The sequence below is a fragment of the Cynocephalus volans genome, chromosome 16 (genome assembly GCF_027409185.1).
Source record: "Cynocephalus volans isolate mCynVol1 chromosome 16, mCynVol1.pri, whole genome shotgun sequence".
NCBI classification, from domain to species: Eukaryota; Metazoa; Chordata; class Mammalia; order Dermoptera; family Cynocephalidae; genus Cynocephalus; species Cynocephalus volans.
Genome location: NC_084475.1, coordinates 67,809,023 through 67,831,002, shown reverse-complemented (window position 1 = coordinate 67,831,002; position 21,980 = coordinate 67,809,023). Strand labels below are relative to the sequence as shown.

The 21,980-nt window shown below is 37.1% G+C and overlaps 1 protein-coding gene across 1 annotated transcript; it reads left to right on the top strand.

Moving 5' to 3' along the window:
• The first annotated feature begins 14,713 nt into the window (after positions 1–14,713).
• TUSC1 (tumor suppressor candidate 1) lies at positions 14,714–15,334 on the top strand. Its single transcript, XM_063080279.1, has one exon. It carries the CDS (start codon positions 14,714–14,716, stop codon positions 15,332–15,334), a length of 621 nt encoding a protein of 206 aa, XP_062936349.1.
• Positions 15,335–21,980: the final 6,646 nt, after the last annotated feature.

Sequence of the window (21,980 nt, the reverse complement as noted above, 5' to 3'; positions counted from 1 at the left end):
TGCCCATATTTTTTGTTCAAAGCCATGTTTGCCACTAGTTACATGATATAGTGTCACTTTTATATATTTATTACAGTGCTTTTGTAGCTGTGAGTTGTAATGTATTAGTGGATTATAACTGAAAATATTTTTCCTGATTAAGTAGAACATTAAAAAAAAGACATGGCATATAATAGGTTAAGAATTATTTTGTGAAACTTTTGTTTCAATTATATACTCACATTTGCATACATCTTTGTATGTATTCTGAGATTTTATACAAAATAAATTTCTTAAGTGGTCATACTGTACTATATAATATGCATTACTTACTACTGTACTATAAATAACATTAATTAGTTTGAGATATGACATAAGACCTGTAAATACTGTGCACGAAAGCATGGGAAAAAGAATTAAGCTCAGGCTCCAGTGAAATATAAGCACTAACTCAGTGAGCTCTGTACAATCCCATTAATAAGTACCCACTCCATCCAGTTTGTGTTCTGCCTCCAGATATCCAGGGAGGAAGACTCATTAGGGTAGATGCCTGGCTAAATTAAACATATACACCAATGTTACAATTGGAAAATTAACCCTGTTCAAAAATTATACTCAGTGATATTTACTACCTACATTATAGCCAGGTTTGAAATGTCAGTCTCCCCTACTTGCTGAGGACAGAGGCCACGTGTTTCTGTTCAAAACAAAATCAGTTTATTTTAATTGGTATAGAGATTTCAACGGGATTTACTAATTTTCTTTCAATAAGAAGTGAGGAAAAAAAGAGAGAAATTTACTAGAACTCCTTGAATTTAGCATATATAAGCAGTTATAAATTTTGGGAAAATCTTCATTTAGTTGAAAAAAGACTTGGCTTCTTTGTCATGTGTTTTCCCTGAATCCGATACATACAGACATGTTGGTGGATCTAGAACGCAGAACAAAAAAGCAAGTCAGTGCGTCTCCAGTGATAACATGGGATTTGAAGTTCTAAGAATTAGACGTTCATTGAAAATCTGAACTGCAACCTGCCAAGGTCAGAGAGTGACATTTTCATAAATTAATGCTATCTATCAGAAGCTGCTGGAAATTTCACAACTGTCTTATTTGAAATCAGCAGAAGGCCCTCAATGACTGCATCTAGCCCAGTGACAGCCACCAGGCTGCCGTGGGAAGCATCCCAGGGTCCCAAGCCAGGCAGTGGGGGACCAAGAGCCTCAGCCACATCCCCCCCGACATCCTCATCCAGGCCAATGACAACCACCAAGCCACCGGTGGAAGTGCCTTAAGCTGCTGGGTTGAAGGGATGCTGAGGGCCTCAGCCACAGCCCCCCAAAGTCCACATCCAGCCAAGCCATAACAGAGCTGCTGCTGGAAGTCCCCTGGGCTCCCCTGCTGGAATGAGGGAGGCCATGGGCCTCAACCACACCCCCCCTTTCTCTTCCTCCCACTGTACCCCCTCCCCTTCCCCTATTCCCCTCCCCCCAACTGCTCCACATCAACATCTTAGAATGTAAATAATAATAATAATAATAATAATAATAATAATAATAATAATAATAACAAATAAAAAGAAAAAAAAAAAAGAAAGCAGAAATTCCAATAGAGGTCATGCTTGTTCTGCTGGGAGCAAATCTGAAGGCTTTCAGTGCGTGTAAGATTGTTCTTTGAATAAACAGTGATAAAACTTAAATAGACATTTTTTGTATGTAAAATGAAACATACTTATGTTTGTTTAGTGTCTCTTCAGTTGCTCCAATAAGCTTACATATCATTTTTTTTTTTTGTGGTTTTTACCTAATAGTAACAAAAATCTTAAACTAGAAGTTTCAGTTTGATGGAAATAGATCTGGATTGAAAATGGGCAACAAAATAACAAACAACAGAAAGACAGTGAGGAAGTGACGGGCTAAAGCAAAGAGAGGAACTAATCTTTCACTTACTTTGAATACATATTGCCTTTTGAAAAGTTCATGTCTAGGTGAGCCCCAAACACAAAAATTGATTGGCAATTATAAAATATTTATTTGGCTTTTATCGTTTGCCATCAGGTTATACATAAAGAATATTCTGAGGGCCGAGCCCGTGGCGCACTTGGTAGAGAGCTGCGCTGGGAGCGCGGCAACGCTCCCACCGCGGGTTCGGATCCTATATAGGACTGACCAGTGCACTCACTGGCTGAGTGCCGGTCACGAAAAAACGACAATAAAGAATATTCTGAAACCATAACAAAGATTATGATTTCAGATATTCATTAAAACATTTCATTACATTAAAAAAAAAAGAAAGAAATTGAAATAGGAAAATGATGGCAACTCCTGTGAGACCAGGCACATAATTGGGAAGAAAGATAGGGAATTTTAATTTGGCTGTAATTTTCCTAATCATGTCTTTATTTACCAGAATGCATATTATCTCACAAAACTCACTTCCTCCCTTTTTAAACCTCTGCAAGATGGGTTCTAAAGGAAATAGTCAGTCCCAGTTCATTATTAATGATTAGAGAGATGAAGTTTCAAAGGCAAGAAAGATCTAGGCCAGGAGTCTCCAGCCTTTTTAGCAGCAAACCTACTGTCCATTTCCCTGAAATACAAAGCAATATTGGGAGCAGGAAGTTGGAGTTGTACTTACTGATAGCGTAAGGTTCAGTGTGAGCAGGTACCAGTGGGGTTCTGACGTGGGGTTGGGGAGAACACTGCCTGTGGCTGGCTTCCAACCCTGCCCCACGCCAGGTCCCAAAGGCCTGGGAGCCTCAGAGTGGTTGCCACAAGGGCCCTCAGTCCTGCTGAAGGCCATCAACATGCCTTCCACTTTCTTGGGCAGTAGCACTCTGTGTACACTAAAATAAGAAAGAACAGACTGAAATGATAACCACCGAGTTGTCACAGAATAAATTTAAAAATAAGCAAAGAATTCAAGCAGCACATTCCCTGTGAAGCACATTTGCACTTGCGAATACTCCCAATTGAGTCCTGTTTTCTCCTTTAGCATACAGAGTGTCATTCATTCCAGGATTCAATTCCAGGATTTCAATTATTTTGTTTTTCTCAATATGAATAGTCTTTTCCCTTAAGTCATATTCTGTTGGGTAGCTCTGTTCTGACACCCCTTTGTCTCATCCCTAGACAGATGCCTCTTACTTGTGAGGTAACTGAGAAAAAAAAAAAATTTTTTTTTTTTTTTTTCAAATCAGAGCTGTTAAAAGCAGACAGTATTCCTGCTTTTGGACTCTCCCCTGAAAACTATAAATCTCTAAGCAACAATAGGCTCAGTTGACAGTCCTGATCTGAGACATTTAAGAGGATTTTAGAAAAGATTTGGCTTTTGTTTGTTGTTTGTTGATATCTGGAATAGGGGAAGAGAATTTATTTCTAGCCTTTCAAACAAAAGGTTTCAGAGTTTCCTTTTGAGAATAGGGCTGGTGATTGGGATGCCTCCATCCCATCCCACTCATAGGATCATCACTAATGTTACACTACAGAGCTTGCCAAATTGTAGTATATCTCTCAGTAGCAAGTAAATAAAGGGATGTAAATCATCAACAATTTATCCTGAACCTGTTATAAGTAACTCAAATGACCTTGAACAAACAAATGTGTTCCTAATACAAACATGTGCCATAGAAAGATAAAGGTATATGGAATAATTAGTTTTAAACGCATATATCAGTACCTTTATATTTCGTGTAACGCATTATCCATTGAAAAATAATAGAAGATCTATTTAACTTAATCAAATATCTCATGTGGGTTATGAGCTACATTGGGAGATATGGATCTGAGGAAATATATTCAATAATTTTACCAAAAATTAGTTGGAATTCACATCACAAGTTAAAGGGTATTATTGTCTCTTTCGCCTAGGTATAGCTAAAATCTTGAACAACACTCGAGCACCATAATTTAGGAATATGCAGACAGGACTGCCTTTGAAGGGGTAGGACCACTCTTTCTTGATTTTGCTTTCTCTTTCCTTTCTCTTTGCTTTCTAGATTGTGGAAGAAACAGAGATTAGATTTCCCACATATTATAAGGGATGCTTGGCGTACTGTATTGAGAAGGTTTTAAAGATTGAGTCCAAGTCCAACCTTTGCAAGAAAAAAGTCGTGGAAATGATTAGTTATATTTGCATAGACACTGGAAGGGAGAGAATACTAGTCCTAGATATTTGTCAGCACTGGTGCACCTATTGTTTTTCCATTTCATCATTCACACATCTCTCTATCTCTTTTAGGTTTTAAAATGGTTTATTGAACTTCAACTACATGAACTTCTCGGTTCTATCCCAAAATCAGAATTATATGTCTAGCCAAAATGTACTCAAGAAAAATTAAAACCTAATGTTATATAGTACCAGCCTCTAATTCCCTTTCTTCTTCCACTTTCTGTTATACTCTTTTGAGAAAAATGACTCTCTACCACTTCTCACTCTGCTTCTTCTATGCCATCTCATGCAAATACCTTTCTCTCAGTCTGTAAATAATCACTGTTGAACTCTTTCATGTGGTTTCCCTTTAACTGTGAAAATGGTGACTGGGTAACTGCACCTACCCAGTGTCCTCAGGGTCACTTAAATAATTAACTCCACCAACTACTACTTCATTTGTTTGTCCTCAGTTTTTTTGTTTTGTTTTATTTGTTTCTAAAAATATATTCTAGCTGCTTCCTCATCAACTGCCCGTTAGCCAAAGCTCCTTCTCATCTGCTGTCCCAGATTCATCATGGGGAGAATCCAATGATACAGGAATGATACCGAATATGATTAGAAATATAAACAAAGTTTTTTTTTTTTTCCTTAAGACTGCAGTTACTTTTAGACTAGAAAAAAACACTGTAGTCAGTTCCTTAAACTCAAATATTTTTAAAAATGCTTAGTCATCTCCATAGTATTTCCTCCCAAGCCTTGCCATTTTATTCTAATCCAGATTCTACTAATTATGCGGATTGTTGTCTCTTCTTGGTCAATCTCTCTCTAAATCTAGGTATTTCTGCAGATATGATTAAGCTAAGCCAGCATTTATAAGCATTTAATCTCCAAAGTCCTCTTGTTCCCCTACTATTGGAAAAACTAAGGTTAGCAAAGATTATTTGTTATAACTTTATTTTCAATATCAAGAATTTTTAAACATTAAAAACTGAAAAAAGAGCTATTGGTCACCCCAGGGTTCATTCATTTATTCAACAAACACTTTTGAGCAGCAATATTGTCCTAGATAGTGTAAAGAGGTAAATCAGATATGGCCTATGTATCATGTAACATATAGACTAGTGGAACAGACAAACAAAATATCATGTTGAAATGCAGCAGATAATAAAAAAAACAACAACAGTTATAACTAATTTTTTAACATTCTTAAGTAAATGAACAGAATGAAGGGATAGATAATGTGATGGTAGTCATCAAGGAAGGCAATAATGGAAAGAATATTCATGTTGAGATTTAAAGAATTGAAAAACACACAGTAAGCCAGGCAAAGAGGAGGAAGAATATGTTCTAATTAGATGGAAAAAAAATGTTCAAATCTCCAAGGTGGAAAATAATTTGACAAGCTCTAAGAATTAAAGGAAGCCAGCAGAGTTAGTGTGTAGTAGACACGGAGGCAACAGACATAGATGAGTCTTAAGAAGGAGGTGGGAGTCTGAAGTTATTCATGAGTTTGTAGGCCAGAATAAGACCATGATAAGGATTTTGGAGTTTATTTGAAGTATAATTATATGTCCTGTCAAGGTTTTAAGCAGGCACACATCACATCCATATTTATGTTTGTGAAAGTCACAATGACTGCTCTGTGCAGGATGGATTTGAAAGGGTAAGATTCAGACCAGAAAAGCAGTTACTGCATAACCCGTAGTAATACATGATAGTAGTTTAAACTAATAGGATGTCAGAAGAGAAGCTGAGAAAATTCAAGATATTTTTAAAGGAAGAAATGAATAACCTGAGGTGGATAGAGTACTAGGGGTGGGTCTGATAAAGAAGAAAGAGAAATCAATGAAGACGGCTAGCTTAAACAACCAGATGTCTGGTGGGACCAGTTGTTGACATAAGGAAGTCTAGGAGAAAAGTGGGTTAGTAGAGGAAGGCAATGTATTAAGAGTTTCATTTTGAAAATATTGTTTAGACATCTGTGAAATAGTAAAGAAGACAATTCAGGTGAGAACTGACACAAAATGGAACTCAGAGTAGAATTTTTTGTTTGAGATATAAATTTGGAAATTACTAGCATAGAAAAAATATTTAAGTCTTTTGCTTCTGTAAAATATCTAGTGAAAACATAGAGAAGAAGAGAGGATACAGGAAGCAAGCATAACCTGAGAGTTTGCAATTGTAATGGTCATACAATACATGTTATTCTAGTTCCTAAAATGTACCAGGCACTTTATAAATTTTAAGTATTTTAATATGATGTGATGGTGATGAAAGTGATGGGATCACATCTCCATTACATAGATAATAAAGTCCAACACCTCACAATAAGAAGGGGGAGGGAGAGGAAGGCTTATTTGATAATATTAGGGTTTGACTCCAAAGCCCATACAGTTTACACTACTAGTCAAAAAACTTGCCATCTATGACAGCAGTGCCCATGTCCATTTTACTCACCACCATATGCCTAAGTTCTGATCAGTACCTGGTTCAGTTGAATTTTAATGAACACTACTTAGATGAATGAATGTGCAGTCTTCACTAGGGCAAATATTTTATCTACTATAAATATGGTAGGACTTTTCCTCATCTTAGTTGAGGGGCCAAAACTAACAACATAGATTATAGGTGCCTACTTTGAAAGGAGCTAAGCCATACCCAGAACTGAAGCAGAAACATATTCTTGGCATATAATTCCACAAGGTGGAGTGTGATGAATGTGGTCTTGGTGTCTGTGGGACAGAGACACTGGTGCTTGGATAAATCTAAAGATGAAAGGTTAGCTGAGGCTGACTTTGATGGCAGAGCAAAAATGACAAGGCTGTAGTGGGAGTCACCTACACTTCCTGTATTCAGACTAAAGTGAGAAGCAAGAAATGTAACTGGCTTTAGCTTTCTCCACACATGGGACCATGCCCAAAAGGATTACTTGTGGTAGGTGAGGCAACCCCACAGAAAGAGGCTATACAGAGTTTGCCATCAGAGCAAGGGTTGGGAAGGAAGCCATTTGAGATAAAGAAAAGGGAATGGTCCATGCCAGAAGTCTAGTGTGGGATAGCCAATGAACCACAAAGGTGCCTCGGTAAAAACTTGGAAGCAGGAATCTGCCATCAGGCACTCAATGCCAGAAAATTAATTTCTCTTCTTTTTTCTTTAATTACAGTTTTACCTGGTCTCTGTTCCTGCCTCTGAAGGAGCTAGAAATAACAGATAGCAGAGAGTGACAGGATGAAGCACGGAAGAAAGAAAACATCAATTTCACCCTCCATTCTCATTGCAGGCTGGTGAATTCTGACCTAAGGCATGGGTAGTGGTACTGACCTGAGGAAGGGAGAATGAATCGGATGAGGATTTGAAATTTTGAATTATATTGCAGGGGACCTTTAATATCTGAAAATGAGGATCGTTCATTAATGCCCAGAAGTAACTACAAATTAATAATTCTTGAGATATTATATAGGAGAATAGAAGGAAGAGCTGACAGTGAATTTGAGGGGCAGTGGTAGAAGAAAAATTAAATTACTTGTTTTTGGTACTCTTCTGAAATTAGCTCATGAATAACTTAGGTTTAATTAAAAATTCTTCCAGACCTCCTATAACTACCTTCAATGATATGTCTGTAACTGTAGAACTCAGACTGAGACAGAATCACTATCATGGGTTACATATATTTAAGAATGAGATGGCCCTATGTATACAAGATTGCTGAAAGAACTGTTTTCACTGGCATAAAATCATACATACAAAAAATACTGAAAATATACAGGAGGATCTCTTGCATTTTCTTTTCCATTATAAATTTCAACATGGCTTTCTGAAGGCTGAGACCAATAATTAGAATGAGGAGTGGAATATCCCAGAGCTGTCCAAAAGGTCTATGATAAGGGAAATGCTCTATATTTGCACCATCCAACACCTTAGCCACTAAGCCACATGTGACTACTGAGTATTTGAACTGTGGCTAGCATAACTGAGGAACTGATTTTTAAATTTTGTTTAATTTTAATTAACTTAAACTTGAAATTAAATAACCACATATGGCTAGTGAGCAGCACAGGTCCAGATTCAGTAAATGATAATACTAATCTACAAACACATAGCATGAAACAACATTGTAGAACTAACAAAGACATTTTCACCTTAAAGACGTCTGTTTTGAACTATTGTTTTTGCCATGTATTCTGTGTATGTATACCTTTTGCTCTCAGCTACATTACTTTCTGCTAATCCATAATCCACTGCCTTCTTTTATTTGCCTCATTAGTGCTTTTATAGTGTTTGAAGAAAGGAAGGTATATTCACCCTTTGTATTTGTAGAAAGTATCCTAATTAAGATATATCAGTCATACTGCCTTTGTTTATGTCACAATTATCTCTGTAGCTAGAATTAAATGATGCTGTCAAAGGGCAATGCTAGTGTTTGATGGCTTTTAATATTTTTGTCCATATCAAAAGACTAAATAAATGTAATCAATATACCTCATTCCTAACTCGCTAGTAATTATTCCAATAAAAAGATATTCATGCTCCCAAGCATCAATACATGCTCTTCATAACCCTAATAAATCTGCTCCCAGAAAATAAACCATGTTCATTCAGCTAGGGCTTTAGAGAGAATATTAGCAAACACAAAGATCAAAATGTGATTAACCAAACTCTTTAGCACATAGGGCTTACAAAATATGGATTTTAAAACCCAAGCACTTAATCAGAACTACCAAGAAATAAGAATCTATTCCCAGAAGGGCTGAGTATTATATTTGGGATGGCTCCATAGGCAAATAACTCAAACAGAGATTTTAAATAGCTCTGGCTATTCACAAGAACTCATTCTGTAAATGCCTACTTTGTACAATGAAAACAACTACAAAATAATAATAATAATAATACCCAAGAGTAATTGAGTACTCTTTCTTGGCTGGCTCTGTCTTAAGATAAACACAAATCCTCACAAGAACCCCATGAAGTAGATAATATTTTATTTCCAGTCGACAAATGAGGAAATGTGGCTTCAGGAGGAGGCTGTCTCAGGCCACATATTTGGGGTGAGAAGGGTGTGGTATTTGTCAAATTCACGTCTGATTCCAAAATACATACTCCTTATTTATTACATTAAAAAAATACACATAAAACACCCACTATATATTGAAACAATTCATTAATGAGGCTTGTTATGAACAAGGCAGTGCCCATCTCCTTCATATTGCAGTCTGAATATACAGCATTCTACAAAACTTGCTTGGTGAATTTCAATTAGCTCAGCCTGTTGGATAGTCTAACTTTGACTATTAAATTGTTAGGAGTTTCACCTGGTGAAATCTTCCTTTAAGAAGAAAATGAGGAATAAATGCTTTCAAAATCCCAGTCATTAAAAACCATTTGTGTATTGGTCCATTTTTGTGTTGCTATAACAAAATACCTGAGACTGGGTAATTTATAAAGAAAGAGGTTTACTTGGCTCGTAATTCTGGGGCAGCTGCATCTGGCAAGGACCTCAGACTGCTTCTACTCATGGCAGAAAACAGAAGGGGAGCTAACCCGTATTAGCAATCACATGGCCAGAGAAGGAAAGCGAGACCTGATACTGAGGAAAACCAGATTATTTTTAACAACCCTCTCTAGCAGCAACTAACACATTCCTGAATTAACACATTCCTCACTCACTCTCCAGGAAGGGTGGAATGTATTCATGAGGGATCCACCTCCATGACCTAAACACATCCCACTAGGCCTTACTTCCCAATACTGACACATTAGAGATCAGATTTCAACATGAGCTTTGGTGGGGACAAATATCCAAACCAAGCAATTGGGGACAAATATCCAAACCAAGCAATTGGTATCTCTCTCTCTCTCTCTCTCTCTCTCTCTCTCTCTCACACACACACACACACACACACACACACACACACACACACACACACACACACACACACACACACACACACACACACACACGAACACACACATACACACACACACACACACACACACACGAACACACACACGAACACACACACAATATAAACTGGTCCTTTAAGTCCAGGAATTCACATCTTATTTGCAAATCCACTTGCACAAGAAATATTAACAACACAGAAAGAGACCTCAGCAACAAATTATCAAATTCCTGTAATAACTTTGACAATAAAGCTAACTAACATATCCATCATATCAATATTTAAAAGAGGGGAAAACACCTTGAGTTGAAGAGACTGACAGATTTATGAAATGGTGGGGTATAAACTTTGTTTTGATGGATACTTTACAATCCAGATAAAAGAGAATAAATATAAAAGGTACTATATTAGCCATCTAGGACTGCTATAACAAAATTCCACAGACTGGATAGCTTAAATTACAGGAATTTATTTTTCACAGTTTGGGAGGCTGAGAAGTCCAAGATCAAGGGACTGGACAATTAAGTTCCTGGGTGAGGCCCTCTTCCTGCTTTGCAGATGGTGCCTTCTTGTTTTGTTCTTGCAGGGAGGAGACTGAGAAAGAGAGCAGGTTCTCTGGTGTCTCTTCTAGTAAAGAAACCAATCCCATCATGAAGGCCCTATCTTCATGAGCTCATCTAGATCTAATTACTTCTTAAAGGCTCTGTCTCCAAATACCATCATATTAGAGGTTAGGGCTTCAACATATAAATTTGGGGAAGACAGAATTCAGTCTATAGCAGGTACATTATAACCAAACTTTAAGGCAAAAGAAGGCAAGGACTCTTGGTAGGAAAATGAATAGACCAGCAGCGGAGTAATTGGAGGTAAGCATGAAAACACACAGGGTATCCAGACTATGGACAGCCTTAAATGACAGACTAGGGAATTTAACACTGCTACGTAATTGAACTCGATCGAAGTTGTTTTCCAAAATAATTTCGTTAGGTATTATAGGATGTTTTGAGGCAGGACAACAAAGAGAAATTAAGATGTAGAATGACTTGTCCCAATGTGAAGGTGCCACAAATTACCTTAACATATGACTTACTATAAGAAATGTGATTCAAAGTGGGGCAAAAGAGACTTAAATGAGTGTGGCAATAAAAGAATCTTAGAAATCAACTGGGGATATAGGAACCAAATATATATATCATAGGGCCTCTTTCTCAAGTAAGCACCTAGAAATATGTAACCTCTACCATGTGTGAAAATAACCTCTTTGGAGGATAGGAGAAAGGGGGCAATATATTCAACAGCTGTCATTCAAAATCAGTTTTGAGCAATACTAAATTGCATGCATGAAGTGCAGGGCAAAAAACAGTCTCATTCCGATTTGCTGATACAACTTTTCTCAACTACAGAATTTACAAAAATGCTGGTTTGAGGCAATATTTTAAGAAGTACAATAATTGTAACCTCATCTGTTCATCTTTTTTTTTTTTTTTAATTTAAGATAGGAGGCAGAACGAATTTAAAAAGATAATATTTTTAAAGTTGTTGAATAATTAGAGAATGGGCATTGGGGGGAAACTAAATAGAGGTTGAGCATCCCTAACCAGAAAATTCAAAATCCAAACTGCTTCAAAATCTGAAACTTTTTGAGTGCACACAAGTGGAAAATTTCACACTTGACCTCACATGACGGGTCATGTGTTTTATGCACAAAATTATAAAAAATATTGTATAAAATTACCTCAGGCTATGTGCATAAAAAAATAAATGTCCTGTTTAGACTTAGGTTTCATCAAAAGATATCTAATTGTATATGTTCAAATATTCCAAAAGATGAAAATAATCTAAAATTTGAAGCACTTCTGGTCTCAACTATGTCAGATAAGTGATATTCAACCTGTGTTTACAAAAAGCTTCCTTAAAAAGAAGAAAAGGAGGCAGGGGGAGGAGGAAGTAGAAAGGGGAGCAAGAGAAGGAGGAGAAGTTGTTTTAGGGAGAGAGCAAAACCAAGTACTCTAAATGGCGTACATTTTTCTGCTTTTACTCTAAACTTCATAACCTTAGTCAAGGAATGTAATTTTTGGTCTTAGAGTTTTCTAAACACAAAGTAGTCCACCGAACTTTTTATTTATTTTTTTATTTACAAAGCTGTTAAGTTTATTATAGGAGAATACTTATGACTTTTTCTTGAGTAAGAGCAGCTTAAGGGACAATAATGAATGTGATGTCAGGAACGAGTGATCCTTTGATACTTCCTTCTACCTAGCTAGCAAACAATTTTACTGTTCAGAAGCTCCTATTCTTAAAAGGAAGCACAGATGTCTATTTTATTTTTTTTCTAATCAAGAGCTTATTTTTTCTATACTTTTAAGAATTATTATAGCACCACATTTTATTCTAAATTTTATCAGTTCCATAATTATTTTCTGTTTTTTTCCATTTCATTTTCACATGAATATTATTTGCCCAATAATATTTTCACATGTAGCGCACTAACAAATTATAGCAGGGAAAAGAATTTTAACTAAGTTTTGTGCTACCATCTTAGTCATTCCCTTGTCCCAAATTCTCTTTCAACTTGGAAGTTACATTTTATCTACCACCTATTCAGAAGATTGGTGGAATCTCCATTAACCTTAAGTGAATGTTCATTGCTATGCAAGATAACCTTCATGACTATTATTGGTAATTTTTGTCTTATCAATTTTTTTTCTCCATGTCTATTTCTTTTATTTCCTTCCTCTCTTTCTCCTTCCCTCTGTCCCTTCTTTTCTCCTTAATTCTTTAATAAATTAAATATACTTATATATGCAATCCGCCTAACTCATAGTGGCAGTATTTATAAATTCTACCTTTCTGGAGGACACATACATAATCAGATCAGTTACTGTTAAAATATGTCAGACAGCCTGGCAATCTTACTTGATCTTCTGTTTAATCAGTTTTACCTGCTTTTCGTAACATTTTTACATTACTTCATTATTTATTAAGACAAAAGAGTGTATTTAGGGGTGGCATGGGGTGTGGAGAGGAGGGCATGTAAGCCTTTTCATTCAACCAAGACTTATGTCCTTTAGGAAATCCACTGTGACTCATTACAGTAGATAGTTACGAACATTTAGAAGATATTCTACAAACAAACGGAGCAACTTTAATCTGGGAAGGTGTAAAAAGAAATACTAGCAGACTTACAAATGAGACGATAAGAGGAGTGGAGACAACAAAAAATTAAACATGCTAGTACTTGACTCATAACACACGGGGGTGACTGAATCTTTCTAATGCAGTTTTTCTCTAGCTTATGAGGCATATCTATTCCACAGGCTCCTAAAATTCCACGTCTAAACCAAAGAACTAATCATCTTTCGTATAAACCATTTTCTTCTGCATTCCCTACAGACGCTAAGAGAAAAAAACATATTCTTGGGTTCAATGGTCTATAGGGAACTCAGTTCCTGTCTACAACAGTTTTCACTGTCTACTTTAAATGGAAATTAAGAACGACGAGGTCTTTCATAAAACTAAATTTATTATATTTATTGAAATTCTGAAATTACCTTTCCTTTTTTTATTACGATAGTGACAACAGAGAGTAGATTTTGTTTATGGTATTTTAGGATCTTACTTAAAATAAAAGTACAAAATAAAAAGTGCAAAAATTAAGTAACTCTGTATTTTCCCCTAGTTACTTTTTAATTTTATTTGTACTGTTCAATGAAAATCCCAAATCTGTGAAGCAGGATTCTCATCTGCTCTTCTGTTCACTTACTTGCTCCAGCGGTTTGCAGATTTCAGTGAACCTAAGAAATACCTACGACCACGTTAAAAATGTAGATTCTTGCTACTACACCTCTCTCACAAGAGGTTTTGGCATCAGTACCCAATCCTTCGTTTACTTTACAATAATCCAGTTACCTTATAGGTTGAGACCCTTAAAAATGTGATTCATTCCATTAGTAATATCCACTTGAGTAACATCCACTTGTCCCCAGAAATTCTGGAGCTTACTGGCCTGAGCAAATCGACTAACTATAACCTTGTTTCTACAGAGTTCCAACTTACAAATCAGGACTCGCCTATATTCTTTCGAGAGCTACCAGTTCCCACTTGAGGGCCTCATGACAGGTGCTCAGCTCAATTTTGTTGAACGTTTTATTAAACATAGGAGTGAGTTAACCGCTGGGTTTTAAATGAAGTAATTACAATTTTGCAACTTACCCCATAGCTTTCTCCCAGAACTTATTTTGTTATCATTATTATTACTAGTTTGGAGTATGCCATGCAAACAGCCAGATAACCACTGGCGGTTGTGCTCCAGAGCAGGGTGAGGCCGGTTGGTTGCTGCAGTGCCCAGGCCTGCAGGGAAGTGCCCTGGCAGAACCCACCGGAGGACACACACCTTTCCCCGCGCGCGGTCACAGGGCTGAGCAGCAAAGCGCTCCCGAGGGCACTGTGAGTGAGCAGGCCCGGAGATAGAAGGCCCAGGGGGACAGCTCCACCACAGGAGACAGGACACGCCTCAGCCCGGGCAAATTCCCGGCCTCCTCTGGCCCCAAGCCAGCAGCCGCCGCCCGCCACCTCCTCTCCACCGCTGCTGTCGCCCCAGCCGCCCCGCCGGGTCCCGAACTCCCCCGCGCCTCGGCGCGCGGCCCCTCGGTTCACGGCGCTGTCGGCGCGGTTGGGACGGACCGATGTGGCGCATGCGTGGTTGCGCCACCAGGCGCGGGAGATACGGCAGCGGGGACGACGTCGGGGACAGCCGCGGGCCAGGCCGCCCCGGCCGGGTCCGTGACAGTGGCGACAGCGGTGGCCGCGTGGGCTGGCGAGGCCGTGCGGCCGGCGCCCGACAGCAGCTGGAGGAACGGTTCGCCGACCTGGCGGCGAGCCACCTGCAGGCCATCCGCGCGCGGGAGGAACGGGACCGGCAGAACGCGCGGCTGCGCGAGGAGAACGCCAGGCTGCGGCTCGAGAACCGGCGGCTGAAGCGCGAAAACCGCAGCCTCTTCCGTCAGGCTTTGCGGCTCCCTGGCGAAGGCGGCGACGGGGCGCCCGCGGAGGCGACCCTAGGCCCCGAGGAGGCCGGCACGAACCGGAGGGCGAGAGGCGGCGGCCGTGAGGACGAGCCGGGCAGCCCCAGGGCCCTGAGGGCCCGGCTTGAGAAGCTGGAGGCCATGTACCGCCGGGCTTTGCTGCAGCTGCACTTAGAGCAGCGGGGGCCGCGCCCGCGTTGGGACAAGGAGGAGCTGCCCCCGCGGGAACCCGACTCCGGCCTCCTCGCCCGGGACCCCGAGCCTGCCGGGCCCTGGCTGTAGCTCGAGGCTGCGGCAGGGAGGGGCGGGGCCTCTCGCGGGCCCCTCCCCTCTCGCGGGCCCCTCCCCTCCGCTCCTCCCCGCCCCTCGCACGCCTGGGGCCGAGGTCCGCTCGCGGTAACTGGAGCGCGGTGCTCTCCCGCCCCCTGTCCGCAAGCGGACGCTTCCGGGTGGCGCTTCGCGTTCTGCCCGGCCCAGGGCGAGAGGGTGCAAGGGCAATCTGTTGTCCGCACACGGACAGGGCACCTGCCTCGTTCCTCTCCTGGTTTCCGCTGAGAGAGGCCTAGCACCAGAGGGGCGGGTTTAAAACAGCAAGATCTGAATGCCAGTAAACACCTCCTGATTCTTGAACTTTTCTAGGTGGTGTGAGGACTTCTGTGTTTTCTTCCCTCTAGTTTGGTTCTTTGAGGGATGAGTAATGCGTTTTGAGTAGGTTTACTTTTTTGTTCATTCTTCAGTCCTCTAGGCCTCCAGCTATTATCTCTGATGTGGCCAACGTTTTATTTGTTTTTATAAGTCGGTATTACTTGGATGTCCTGTAAAGAACTACCTTTTTATAAAGAAGATATTTATAACTTTGAAACTCATGTCTGCCTCTGGCTCCAGCCTGTATACATCTAATATATACGATTTGTTTATATCGTATTTAGGGAATTTATAAAGTATCTGCCTGTAGGTGATCCTTTGAATTGGTAAATAAATCTGGTTCATTAAAAATAACCGAAAAGCTTCCCACGATTATTATTTGAAATGTGTTAAATTGTTGTACATTTCTTTAAGACATATGGTATGTTTATATATCATACATATTTTAATTTCTGGCCTTGATTATATTTTGTAAACTATCATTTTTTTGTTTTGTTTTATGTAGCAGTGATCTTTTAAAATAATGTAAAGATTAGCTAGTCTAAAAGTCATTATGTTTGACTTCACATTAGAGCTTAATCAGTGCGTAGCTAATTTGCCTTGTTTGGGCTGTTTCAGAACTTTTAAGTAATTATGAATTAATTGCATATCAAAAGCACCCAAACAAAGGGACTTAAGTCTCAACTGTGATTTCAGTGGCAGAAAAAAAGTCACTAATTTGAACAAAAAATGTTCCAAGATCACCTTTAATGTATTTTGTTAGTAACACTTTTGCCTAAGTAGTGAAGAGGATGCCATTGTGCCTGATAAAAATTCACAAGTATAAAAAAGTTTAAATGTTGGGGGGAAAAATCATGAGTAGAGTTGTTAGGGGAACAAAATGTGTACTATTTATTAAAAGTTTCAAATATTTACTATATATTTCAAAATAAGGTACCAGGGAAACTAGTTCTGGGTTTTGAAAACACTTTACATTTTGTTTAAGGTTAATTTATATTCAGATTTGAATATTAAATTTTCCCCTATGGCCAAAAAACAGGACAAATTTGGTGAGGGGAGGCGAGTATATAAACATTAATTCTATCCTCCTTTAATTTTTTAACACTGAAAGAAAGAAAACATTTCTAGGAGGCAGTAGAAACTGAAGAATTGGAAGAAATTAATCTGCCTTACTGCTATTTAACTGTAACTTTAGATTTAAATTAGTTATGCTGTTTTCGCCTTAGCTTTCTTATCACTAAAATGAACATAGCATCTACTTCAAAATATAAAAATTTTATTGAGATAATATAAGCAAAATGCCTGCTTCTAAGTAAGTGCTCTATCAGTGAGAATTACAATCCAAAGCATGAAAATGGGAAGTGCATATTTTACTCATGGTTTCCCTTGCTTTCTGTATCTTGCTTTTGTATGACTTTATGAGTATTAGCAGACATATGTAAATTTTGAATGAGTTGACATTTTTCACTACTTATTAGCAAATAGGGGAGATAAAAAGCTATATAATAAAAGAATAATGCAATATAACATTAAAAAATATTTGCCAACTGGGACAAAATTGGGAATATTCAACAATTAAGAAAAGTATTTTTGTTGAACACAGTCCTTAAACACTTTTTGTATTAAAATTTGTACAATGTAAGTATGAATGAATGTTAAATTTACTAGTGAAAACGTTTTTGTAAAGTAATGAGGCATACCCCTGCCCCCACCCCACCCACAGAAATGAGGATTACTTTTAAGAATAATTCCTGAAAGGCATTAAAAATTCTGAAACTGAATTGATCCGTAAAATTGGTTAAGGCTACTGTACATTACAAGTTTGATGAATTTCCCTGCTGATAACTGATAAAGCATCAAGAAAGATGTATTGTTATATCAAAATATGTAGCTATTTAAGAAATGAGTAAAGTTGATTTTAGAAAAGTTTGACCTAAGATCTAGCTTGATCTAAAACTAAAACTGCAGTGTACCTTACCTTATTGCAATCACATTTTATTTTCTTAATAAATTGGTCATACAATGAAAAGAGGGCTTACAATTTATAGAAACTAGCAACGAAAATAGGTGTTCTTAGCAAACACATTCAATAAGGAGGATTAGCATTTTTAAATCAGCATTTTTTTATGGCTACTACTCATAAACATACACTTTAAGAAATTTTTTTCTCTGTGAAAAATTAGGATATGAATCAAAGCAATATAAATGAGTACTTATGTAGATCATAGAACAAGCTATTATTGCTAAACTTCTTGAACATTATAAATATTTCAAAATATTTTATCTAAATATTCTTAGAAATAGTTTTGTTAATTCATGAGTATCGTCATGATGAAACTAATACCAAATTATTTAATGAATCGAATTAACAATATAGGCTAAAAAATTATTAGCAGCATGATCTTAATTCCAGTGCCAAAGGACCATTTTCTATTTTGCTAAAAGGAACAGATTTTTAGTGAGAATTTGTCAAAAAGTGTGTGTAAAAGCTTTATGAATGGCAAAATTTATATTTCTATTTAGTGATAAATTGATGAATTATAAATTCTAACTTTTTCCAACTATAAACTTAATTCTTGGATATCTATTTTATCTACCTTATATAGACAGTATATAAATATATTTATAAGATAGAAATATTAAAGATCAAGGAAATCAGATAATACTCACATCTGACTTTATAAGAATTAAATTAGTTCAAATTTCAAATTTTAAAACTTAAACTAAGATTATCATCTCTCAATCAGAATTAAACTATGTTGTATTTAATGCATAGCAGATATTGCTTATTATAAAATTCATACTGAGAGTCTACTCGATTGCCAGTATAGTCTTTGCATACTTAATGATAATTTATTAGGAAGGAAGTTCTTTTTTAAACCGAAACTCTCAGACATCTGTTGTACTTCAGAGAAACTTTGAGAAAGGACAACAGTGAATTTGTTAGTGCTTGATTCTTGTCTTAATGATAAGCATTCTACTCCAAAAATTGAGTTATTTGAGGTAGGAACTCACAACAATCTATCTCATATTCGCCAAGGGCTTTATAATGTTCTCTCTTTTTTTCTATTTGTAATGAATTCCTGAAATATCAGGTAGAAAGATACTCAAATCTAAAAACAAATGATACAGAAAAGGTCTTCAAAAAATTAATGGATTCGTATTATCTTTTAATTCAATTTTTTCACAAACCTTTTGAAGTACCCTCATACACACATACACACATACACAGGTAGATATATGAATTTTCAATGCATAGTATCTGATATGGATTGACTTATGTCCCCCAAGTTTTATGTACTGAAGCTTAATCCCCATCGTAACAGCTGAGTGTGGGAAATCCTATTATGCTAATTGAAAGGTGAGGCCTTGAAGAGGTGATTAGTTTCTGAGGACCATGCCCGAATGGATTAATAAGGGTGGTCATGGATGTAGTTCTGAGGACTTTAAAAGGAGAGCATGTGAGTCTCTCTTCTTTGCTCTGCCATTCTTCCATGTGAGACTCCTGCATTACTGCCAAGGAAGACCCTCACCAGATGTGTTCCCTGGACTTTGGACTTTTCAGCCTCTGAAACTGTAAGCATTAAATTTTGTTTTCTAACAAATTACCCAGTTTAAGATATTTATGTTATAAGCAACAGAAACGGACTAATACAGAAAGTCCTTTTTCATAGGTATAAAAGTGGTATTTTATATATGAAAAAGCTTTCAAAAAGTCATTTAATTATAAGTTAACTTTAGTAAACTAATCTAATTTTTGATAACTGGACAAGGCCTAACTCTTTCTGTAAATCATCATTCAATTCTCTTAAAGAAATACGATTCATGGTTTTCCCTGGTTAGGACTGATGAAAGGTTTCCTTGGCCTTTCAATTTTCCACGTCTCCTTACTTTATCTTTGATCTTGTTTTTTTAAGCATATAATTTCTGCTGTATTTTAAACTTAAAGAATCCGCTATAATTATAGTGAAGATGTTTGCTGTAACAAAGAAACAACAATTTGGTAGCCATAAAAGCCAAACTTTTTCTCTTTTACGTAATATTCTTCATTCAAGTGCTTCCGGATGTCAGGCAGCTGTGCTTCACTTAGTCACTTGGTGTCAGATTTCTTTTATGGTGTTCCTCTGCCTTGCTATAGGGCATTGTTTCATCTGTATGGTAGAAATGGGTTACCTTATTCAAGCTTCACCATATGGGAAAGGGAACCAGAACCTAGAGGAAGCATGCCCAGGCCTAAGAATAACAAACATTTCTCTACTCACATACTATTGGTAAACTTTATCACAGGCCCCACTTAATTTCAAAGGAGGCTAAAAAATGTAGTCAAGCAGTGTATCTTCTGTCCAGCTACAACTTCAGTAATACGGAAGAATGGGAGAACAGATTTTTGTGGACAATGATCTTAATTGGAGGCTAGCATCTACTTAAAATTTTTAAAGAATTTATATGCTTTGGTATATAGCATTTTTGAAACTACATAATTAAAAATAGAAATTTAATGTGATTGCTTTATAGATTGAAAAACATCTGACCTTTCTGTTCCGTTGTGCACTATCCTTACGAGTGCAAGACATAAGATACTGCTTAAAATAAGCAAAATAATATAGCTGAGATTTGTATAGTACCTCCCTGTATGAACCATCTCTAAAAATGGTATAAAAATATGACTTTTAGAGCTTGTATTTGGTAAACATTATTTTATATGTGAATTTAAATGTATAATTTGAGGAAGAGATGTTTCTGTCCATCTTGTTTCTTACATACTCGAATTCTACAACTTTTAGAGCTGAAAGAGATCTTAGAAGGTTTTAGCCCAGCATCCTTCAAACTTTTTTGCCAACAACTTAACTTTCAAGGGAACCACAGTTCACGTTACACTCAAGTTATTATTTTACATATATATCATACAGTTAGTTAATGGTCAATCTAGATCTCTTTAATTTAAACTCTAAAATACGGGGGAGGGGGAGGGGGGAAAAAAACTCTAAAATACAATGTTGCCATGGAATACATGTGATAATTTATCAAGAATGGTTAATAAAATCGAGTGTGAATTCTCAAGAATTAAAATATTAATAAAGTCTAATATAACCTGTTAGTTCCAAAATTTAAACATTTAACTGTGAGTTGGTTAAAGATCAATTTATTGGTTGATCCTAAACATAATTTAAATTTTACTAAATATTATACTATAAAGAAGGCTTTGACTTCTGTACATGTCCTCTTGAATATGTAAATGCCTTAGAGTGCTTGAATTTCTCACACAGTATAATTAAAAGACTTACATATACTTGTGTGATAAAACAATATGGTTTACATCTATTTACTTGTATTATTCTTCTCAGTATTATTCTATTAATTGCAGTTTCTCCAAACATGACTGATTTCTTTGTTTTTACATTCTCTGTGTTATTTTTTGGATTCAGCTCATTCCAAGATTAAATTTGGGCTTCAAAATTTCCAGGAACCTTACTGGTTAATATAATAGAATACTATTATAATTCTATTCCATTTATAGTTTTTAAAATACATTTATATGCCGCATAAAAACATTTTGGTCAACAGCAAACTGCATAAATGATAGTGGTTCCATAAGATTTTAATAGCTATTCCATGTAGCCTAGGTTCGTAGTAGTCTATGCCATCTAGGTTTGTGTAAGTACACTCCATGAACAACAAATTTCTCAGGATATACCCTCATTGTTAAATGATGCATGAATGTATAAGTTTAAAAAATAGCAATTATCAAGTACTAATATTAGTGATACTAACTTTTATTAATACATCCTTTGCTGATTCTTCACATTTCTATGTATGTTGTTTAAAATAACATGGTTAGAAAAAAAGAAGGCAAGTGCTTAGAAAAAAAAAATGAGAAGAGAAACATAAATAGTTGAAGAAAGCAGGTTCTTAACAAAAAGGAGATAATATAGGGCAACATAATAGGGTTTCTTAATTATCTCAGACTGCTATAACAAAATATCATAAATTGGGTGGCTTGTAACAGTAGAAGATATTTCTCACAGTTTTGGAGGCTGGAAGTGCAAGATCAGGGTGCCAGTATGGTCAGGTTCTGGTGAGGGTCCTCTGCTGGGTTGCAAAATGGCTATGTCTCCTTTTATACTCACATATCAGCAAGAGAGATCTGTGGTCTCTTTATCCCTTCTATGGCCACTAATCCCATTCTTTTTTTCTCTGTCTTTTTTTTTTTTCTTTTATTAATCCAGTTCTTGAGGGCCCTACTCTCATGACCTAATTACCTCCTAAAGGCCCCACTACCACA

Excerpts from the sequence above, each read along its gene's own strand:
- TUSC1 (XM_063080279.1), top strand. The coding sequence starts at position 14,714 with ATGTGGCGCATGCGTGGTTGCGCCACCAGGCGCGGGAGATACGGCAGC.